Below are 8389 nucleotides of genomic sequence, written 5' to 3'. Positions count from 1 at the left end.
TCACACAAGAGATGTAGCCATGCAAAGTTAAAACAGTTTAAACTTTTAGAAAACACTTCACGAATTTGTGGAGGTTTATTCCTTTTCACTGCGTCTCGTGTTTTTAAATGCAATCTGTGTGATCAGCGATTCGGCTCTTTGGATTAAGCAATGCATAAATACATGATGCTGTTTTGTTCATAATTGTTAATACAATTTACGAAATGATATTTGATTTTTATGAGTTAATTTAGACGTAATCCACGTTTTTATAGAGGTACTTCCTTGCGTTGACAATTTAAATGCGCTGCATTATTTTGCTCATTGCGCCCTCCTGTGGCCTCAGGAGACAATTAGACATATACAATAAAGACCTATTTAATCTGCATATAAAACATTAGAAATTTGATATTTGTTTAATTTTTATTGTGTTTGATTGTTAAAACAAAAATATTGTTATTTATAAATACAGTGGTTAAATAAAATAAAAAAAAATTCTATTGCTTTTTGTTTTAAAAAAGGTTATAAAAAATTTCAATAATTATCGATACCAAACGATATGAAACATTATATCGTTGATACATTTTTTTGCTATATCGCCCAGCCCTACCTGAACACCCATCAACTGCATAGCAACTACCCAGAACAACCTAGCAACTGCATGATAACATACTTAAAAAGAACCACCTAACTAGAACACCAACTGTAAAACAACCCTCTAGCAACCACCCAAACACCCTATCAACTGCGCAGCTACCCAGAACAACCTAGCAACTGCATAGCAACCACCTAGTGATTTTAGCTGCTGATGGAATCTGTATAGCACATAAACACTGTTATGGTGTTCAGGGTCGTGTGTGTGTACTGTGATGTACCGTAGTATGTCAGGTACTGGGCCACATGGAGGAAGGTCAGAGACACAAGGACGTTACAGATCCAGTTGACCCCGGCAGAGCAGGCGTTCCCTGTGCTCCGAGCCCACAGCGGATAGATCTCAGAGTTCACCGTCCACGGCATAGGACCCATACCTGCTCCAACACACAACCTGGCATCAGGCTTTATGATCATTAACGGCTACTTTAAGCTCCGATGAACTGAGAAAACTCTCACCTGGAGCAAAGGCGGCCAGATACAGAATGAGACCCAGCAGAACAATCCAGGAGTAAGATGTTGGGCAGTAGTTATAGGCCCAGAATACACCTGCACTCTCCTGCGTGCCATTGGAACACCTCAATAAGACAAGACTTAATCAAACTTTTAGGTTAACATTTACATTTAGTTAAAATTTGTAATAAATAATTTGCAAAGAAGTGCACTGTAGCATACTTTTAAAAATAGTAAAAAAAAAAGCTAAAGTATGGAAATTGACACATAGCTGTTGAAATGGGCACTGCAGTGCAAATTCAAAATACTGGAGAGAGTCGTTTCTCGCCACCTCCTCCTCAGACTCGACACTCATGAGGGTTGCCAGATTGAGGACACTTTACAGAAATGAGCGCAAATGACAATGGAAGGCAACGAACCTTTGTTAGTTTGCTGGCTTCCATGGCTACAATACGCTGTGTTTTCCGCCAACTGGCAACCCGGGGTGTCTAAATATTATTGAGTAAATTGACATACAGACCAAAAAATTCCATACAGAGCCTTTAAATGCAAATAGCTGAGTGTTTTTACCTTCTTAATTAGGACTTGTCATGGGTTTAAATATATTTATAATTGTACTTTTGTAATGATGAAATAAATAAATGTAATTTCAAAACTGTACTTTAAAGCATGACAAAAGATTATAAAAATAGTGATTTAACATTTACTTTAAAGAGCAGGTCATATGGGTTTTCGAAAAATATTTGTTTTGCTTTTTGTGACGTAGCTATCCTTCAATGTAAACAGTCTGCAAAGTTGTTCATCAAAAAAGTGCATGATAAATAAAGATTGTCTCTCAAAAGAAAGAATTGACTCTGAACCGCCTTAACGAGTCGTCATATTTTCGAATCTTCTACCTGTTACCGATATATGTCACTAGGTAACACATTTGCATAATACCCGCCTGCCCACGAAATACTAACACTCTGACCTGCCCACAAACACTTCACTCAAAAATGAAAATTTTTACTAGTAGCAATTCAATTGTTGATATCAAGAATAGACATCTGTACTAGTAACCATGTGATAACTGATATCAAAAATACTAGTGTGACTAGTAAGAATTGTATTTCTGATATGTGAAATTGTAAATTCTTAAACTAGTAAGAAATCAATTCTTGATATAAACAATTAAATTTGAATGGCAGCCTATGGTGACAATGAGCTGCTTGAGGTTATGGATCGCGCCACGGCGAGGCTTGACTTGCCGCGGAAGCGGGCCAAGAAGGTGATGCCTCGAGGCCGCCTCGATGAGCGTTTTCTTTCTATAGCCATAGCCTTCCAGCTCAGGTGAGCCTTCCATTTCTTCCCGATCTCCATGTAGAAATCCAATTCCTGATATCAAGAATTAACATTTTAACTAGTGAAAACTGAATTGTTGATATCAAGAATTCATATCCTGTGAAAGAATAAAAGTCAAAACGGCTTGCCATGCACCTCCGAACCACAACCTGTAAGTACAATTGATACATTGTGTGTAGATTTTCAATTGAGTGCTCAAAATATCAAGTTCCCTTCCGAGGGAACTTCGAACTGTGTCCTCTAGAGGTCGCTATTGGGAACGCCTTCAGCGTGACCGGTGTCTGAAGCATACATCTAAACAGCCTCCAGCCTCCAGCCTATATCCATGAGCCTGAGTCATGCGCGGGAGCCATGGTTGGTGAGTACGATCCATTTCATCTACTCTATTGCTAGTTTTTGTGTATTCAATACTAGCCTTTCTCGGCAGCGCTACTCGGACCCATTCTGTTTTCTGACTTTTTAGGTTTAAAAAGTCAGAACCTCCTGCTGTTGATTGATTATAGTGAGGGTTTCACCCATCGGTACTGGATCCAGGCTGGTGATAGCCCTCATTTTCGGCTTGGACAAGCAGCCTGGGTTTCTGCGGAAGCCTCCCAGCATCAGGTCCCCAGTATAACATTGCAACCTCAGGACCTGTGGGTCCTCCTCGCGGCATGCTCCCAGTCCTCTGGCCAGGGTGCGCTACTTATCTCTCACCCTGAGGGGTCTCCTGAGATTTCTTTCCTTAACCATCATGCACATTCTCTGAGCTAGAGCTCCTCTTGCTGAGGCGTTGAGTGGCTCAACACTCCTTATTTCCACTCTGCAGTTCGAAGCTGGACGACGATGCTATCTCTCTTACATCGTCTGATCCAGCAGCTAGTGCTCTGCTGGCTCCAAGTCAGGATGAGCAGGAGGTGTCAGATGAGGACGAAGAAGTTGAGACTGAGTCCTCCCAATCCTTCTGCCCTGCGCATGATGAGCTGCTTGAGGTTATGGATAGGGATTTGTATTTCTGCGGAAACCCCTCTTGTATGCTTTTGCTCTGAGGAAGAGTAAGCTCTGTACGCATGGATGGTTATTGGGTCCCGCTATTTCTTCAGATTCTATCGGGTCTGGTTATATGGGACCCACACTCTCTATCGAGATGAGACTGTGTCCAGCTGCACCAGCTGACTGTCTCTTATTGGGCCCTGCTGGGTTACCCCTTCTAATCTAGCGCCGCCTTCTGGGCGAGCTGAGAAGTGCTCCCCTCACTATAAGGGTTAGCTATGAGTCGCTCCCAGTATGTGCTGTAAGGGCCCACGTGAGCTTGAGAGCCGAAAGCGCTGCTCCCGAAAACTCCATTTGCAAAGAAACTGAGTTGTTAGGCCCGTCTCTGTGGATCCCATTTCGGATGTCCCATTTGCGATCTATCTGCTCCCCGGACATGGCTGTGCTCCCCTCTTGCGGGAGGGTCCTTTTGAGCTCGCCGGTCCTGGGCAGACTGTCTGAGTCCTCCTCTCGACTTGAGAGCTAGGTCCTCTGACCCTGGGCTATTGATCGCTTCGGTCGAGCTGGGTTCCTCTCTCTCCTCGCTCGGGGTTGAACCCTCCAATCTTGAGCTCCGTGGCAGTGACATCAGGTAGTTGGGCCGCTTGCTGCCTCCCTGATCAGCTGCCTCTATTTGGGCCAGGGTCTAGTTTGTTTTTTTTAGACACCTGGACGTATCGAATCTCTTTCTTCTGATTCGAAGCCTTGAGCTCTGCCCTAGGCCTGGGCTTCCCAGCCCAGCCTTTAACAGGTAAGTTATTTTAGGGTATGCAGCTCAGGCCCTTGGCCGGAGGGGATAATGTCACTGACAGCCGTCAAGGCGTCCTTGGGGCAACTCCCATGGCTATGGTAGAGTTGGTACTTAGTGCTCATCGTGGTTTCTGGCATGCACTCCCCTCAGCATGGCGGCATGGGTATACCGTTCCCCATAGCGACCTCTAGAGGACGCAGTTCAAAGTTCCCTCGGAAGGGAACGTCTCAGGTTATGTATGTAACCATGGTTCCCTGAGAAGGGAACGAGACACTGCGTCCTGTAGTTCCCTTGCCATGCTTCGGATGCAAGCTTCAGATGAAGATGCGGATGACGTGTTCTCTCAGCGCCCTTTTATACTGTGGTCACGCCGGTTGATGACGTCACAGGCTGTCGCCGGCCAATGTTATTGTCGTGTTTAGATGTACGCTTCAGACACCGGTCACGCTGAAGGCGTTCCCCATAGTGACCTCTAGAGGATGCAGTGTCTCATTCCCTTCTCAGGGAACCATGGTTACATACGTACCCTGAGACGTTTTTTGTGCTAATATGTGATGTATACCTAGTGCAGCTTTAGGTTTCCAGGTAAACCATGATATTACTGTCTTACCAAAATAGTTCTGATAATTCGCTGTGAACCCACTATTTCCTAAGAATGTGTCAATTAATGTAGACTGTTGTTCCAATTACTTCGTTTAATAATAAGGAAAGTAGACATATTCTGGTTTACAAACTATATTGTTTCATCAGTTAGTCATCAGTTAGCACTAAGCTAACGTATCCAACATTACTGTTTTGTTAAGTGTTTACAGTTTAGCAGCTAAACTTTAGCTGTGGACACGATTCGCTTGCATAAGTGTTAAACAAAATGTTTTATGTAATTACTTTAAGAATGGATTGGAGCACTATATTATTGTTTTATGTAAAGGTGCATGCTTTGTCAGTGGTAGCGATCGCTAACTTGCTCACGTACTCCTCTATGTACCAATCACAACAGACTTGGCCAGCTGACCAATCAGAGCAGAGTAGGCTTATGGAAGGGAGGGGTTTACTGACCTTAAGCTCAGAACTACTTTGAATGAATTTCATTAATATGACTATTAACAGTTCTTTTTAAATATACTTTTAAAACTTGAAGTACACCACAAGTGCACATTCAGTACAATTAAGTACACTTTCTTTTTCACAAAGCCGGAGACTTGCATACATTAGAGGTATTACCTGCCCGCTGCAGCTGCTTCAGTGTTGGCCGCGTCCACAGGCATGCATGACGACTCAACCACGGCTGTGCCATTCTTACCATAACAGAAACCACAATCTGGATTCAACATGCAGGATTCACAGAACCTTTAATGTACAGACAGAAACAAACTCCAGTCACACTAGTGCACTAAATTTATATATATCAAGTAGCACATTCAAATTACAGTTATAGAGTTTATGGAGCGCAACCATCAGACTCCTGAAGTAAAAAATCCTATTAATTTTTCCACAGAGATTGATTTTAATAATTAATTGCATATAAAACTTCCAAAACACAGCTCTAAGATTGTTAAAGAGATAGTTAACATCAGTATAAAAATGATGTTATCCTTTACTCACCATAAAACTGTATGACTTCGTAAACAATGACAACATTTTCATTTTTGGGTGGAATATCCCTTTAAGTGCTAATATACTGTAAGCTTCTGTAAAAGCCACAAGCAAGTGTGATTGAAACATTTTTTATAAAACTGATTAATAGTGTAATTCCGGCTAAAGAACTAGACTACCCATAATCCTGAAAAGTGCTCCACCAATCAGATAAGTTGTTGTTACCACAAGAATGAAAAAGCGCCAGAAGAAAACGCTCAGTGGCATGTTCCCTCTCAGAAGTATTGTAGATGATATAATAATCTCTTACACTCTCAAACTACTTTTATATTTGTACTTGAATAATCTGAAGTTATCTTCAAATAGGTTGTACTGTATTTTATTTTTTCTTATTTGCACAGACCTTATTCTGGTACAATCCAAAGGTCAATCTAGTCTACTAAAAAGCAAAACTCACCCATATGTAATGCAGGTGGAGTTGTGGAGGGAGGGTTCATTGGGGTGAAAGGTCACGGGTGGAGAGGCCTGAGCCGAGAGCAGGAAACCCGCTGCGAGAACCATCAGACTTACAGCAGTACCTGAGTCATTCACAGCACACACCATTACAATATGTGACCCTGGACCACAAAACCAGTCTTAAGTCGCTGGGGTATATTTGCAGCAATAGCCAAAAATACATTGTATGGGTCAAAATTATTGATTTTTCTTTTATGCCAAAAATCATTAGGATATTAAGTAAAGATCATGTTCCATGAAGATATTTTGTAAATGTCCTGCTGTAAATATATTAAAACGTATTTTTTGATTAGTAATATGCATTGCTAAGAACTTCATCTGGACAACTTTAAAGGCGATTTTCTCAATATTTGGATTTTTTTGCACCCTCAGATTCCAGATTTTCAAATAGTTGTATCTCGACCAAATCTTGTCCAATCCTAACAAACCACACATCAATGGAAAGCTTATTTATTCAGCGTTCAGATGATGTATAAATCTCAATTTCGAAAAATTGACCCTTATGACTGGTTTTGTGGTCCAGGGTACATACTTCAGTCTGTTAGTAAGGACTCGTGTCTATGGCTGTGTTTGAATCTTCACCTAGTATGCTGCCGAGAGAAAGCTTCCTGCGGCCCACCCTCTCCACGAGCCACACGCCTACTAGAGTAAACAGGAAGTTGGTGAAGGCTGTGGCAGCAGCCAGCCAGATGGCCATCTGATCATCCTGTACTCCAGACATCTGCAGTATGGTGGCGCTGTAGTACCTGCAGCATTCAGGGAGATCATTTCATTCCCTTAAAATAGACAGTACTGTTATATAATTGGTAACTGGAGTCCTAGGTAAATGTTCAAAATGGCTACCAATGCTACCACACTACTCCTGCTGTTTCCACAGTATGCATTCTACTTTTGAAAGTTTACACTGTTGCATATTGTTTCACATACTATTCTGAAATGAGAATGCAGTATACTATGGAAGCTTGCAACTTTTTATCTTATAATTCTGACTTTTTCTCAGAATTATGGGTTAATGTATCATAATTGCGAGTTTTAATTGAGGTCACATCTCGCAATTCTGTTTTTGTTTCCACCAAGGAATAACATAATAAAAACGATAAATTGCGACTTTTCCCCCTCACAATTCTGAACTTTTTCTCACAATTGTTAGTTCTGACTTTTCTTCTCAGAATTGCGGGTTAATATATCACAATCGCAAGTTCTAAACTCACAATTGAGTTCAAATCTCGCAATTCTGTTTTATTTTTTTAGGCAGGTATTTGCGAGTCACAATGTAAATGCAACTTTTTTCCTCATGATCCTGACTTTTTTTTCTTGCAATTATGAGTTTGTATCGTGGAATTCTTATAACGATGACAACTGCGGGAAAAAAAAAAGTTTACGTTTCGTAATTCTGTTTTTGTTTCCACCACAGAAAAAATATAAAGGTAATTGCGACCTTTTTCCCCCTCACAATTCTGACTTTTTTTCTCACAATTGTTAGTTCTGACTTTTCTTCTTAGAATTTCGAGCTGATATTTCTCACGATTCTGACTTTTTTTCTGAGAATTGCGAGAAAAAAGTCAGTATTGTAAAATAAAACCTGCAATTCAATTCTGAATTAGACTTCAATTCACACCAAGGACGATGATGATAACAATAACGTTAACTTAGTGATGCACTGATTGGATTTTTTTGGCCGATACTAATACTGATTTTAACAAACAATTACTGTCTGATTCCAATACCGATATTTGTCACTTCCTCGCTTATTTAAAGGGGTCATATGATGCGATTTCAAGTTTTCCTTTCTCGTTGGAGTGTTACAAGCTCTTGGTGCATAAAGAAGATCTGTAAAGTTGCAAAGACTAAAGTCTCAAATCCAAAGAGATATTCTTCATAAAAGTTAAGAGTCAGCCACGCCTACCTAAAACAGCTCGTTCTAACACGCCCCCACATATCTACATCACTATGTGGAAATATTAGCATAATGCCGCCCAAATGTGCACGCAAAGAAAGAAGGCGTGGTTTCAGGAACAGCAGTCGTGTTGATGCAGCATGTCAGGGAGACGCTGTGTTTCAGTGCGAAAGCAAAAGCACTTTATTTGGCCTTCC

At 41.1% G+C, this 8389-nt stretch overlaps 1 protein-coding gene across 1 annotated transcript in view; it reads right to left on the bottom strand.

The window, feature by feature from the left end:
* LOC107679968 (proton myo-inositol cotransporter-like) overlaps positions 1 to 8389 on the bottom strand; it is a 20848-nt gene that overhangs the window by 5365 nt on the left and 7094 nt on the right. The window contains exons 6-10 of the mRNA XM_016475702.1: positions 6878 to 7041; positions 6237 to 6357; positions 5408 to 5533; positions 1090 to 1208; positions 855 to 1007 (exon numbers count right to left, since the gene is read on the bottom strand). Coding sequence (XP_016331188.1) covers positions 855 to 1007; positions 1090 to 1208; positions 5408 to 5533; positions 6237 to 6357; positions 6878 to 7041 — 683 coding nt within the window. The remainder of the gene's footprint in view (positions 1 to 854; positions 1008 to 1089; positions 1209 to 5407; positions 5534 to 6236; positions 6358 to 6877; positions 7042 to 8389) is intronic.

The sequence above is a fragment of the Sinocyclocheilus anshuiensis genome, unplaced genomic scaffold (assembly GCF_001515605.1).
Source record: "Sinocyclocheilus anshuiensis isolate Anshui unplaced genomic scaffold, SAMN03320099.WGS_v1.1 scaffold528, whole genome shotgun sequence".
NCBI classification, from domain to species: Eukaryota; Metazoa; Chordata; class Actinopteri; order Cypriniformes; family Cyprinidae; genus Sinocyclocheilus; species Sinocyclocheilus anshuiensis.
Note: the sequence above shows the minus strand (reverse complement) of the source record. Positions and strands in the feature narration are given on the sequence as shown.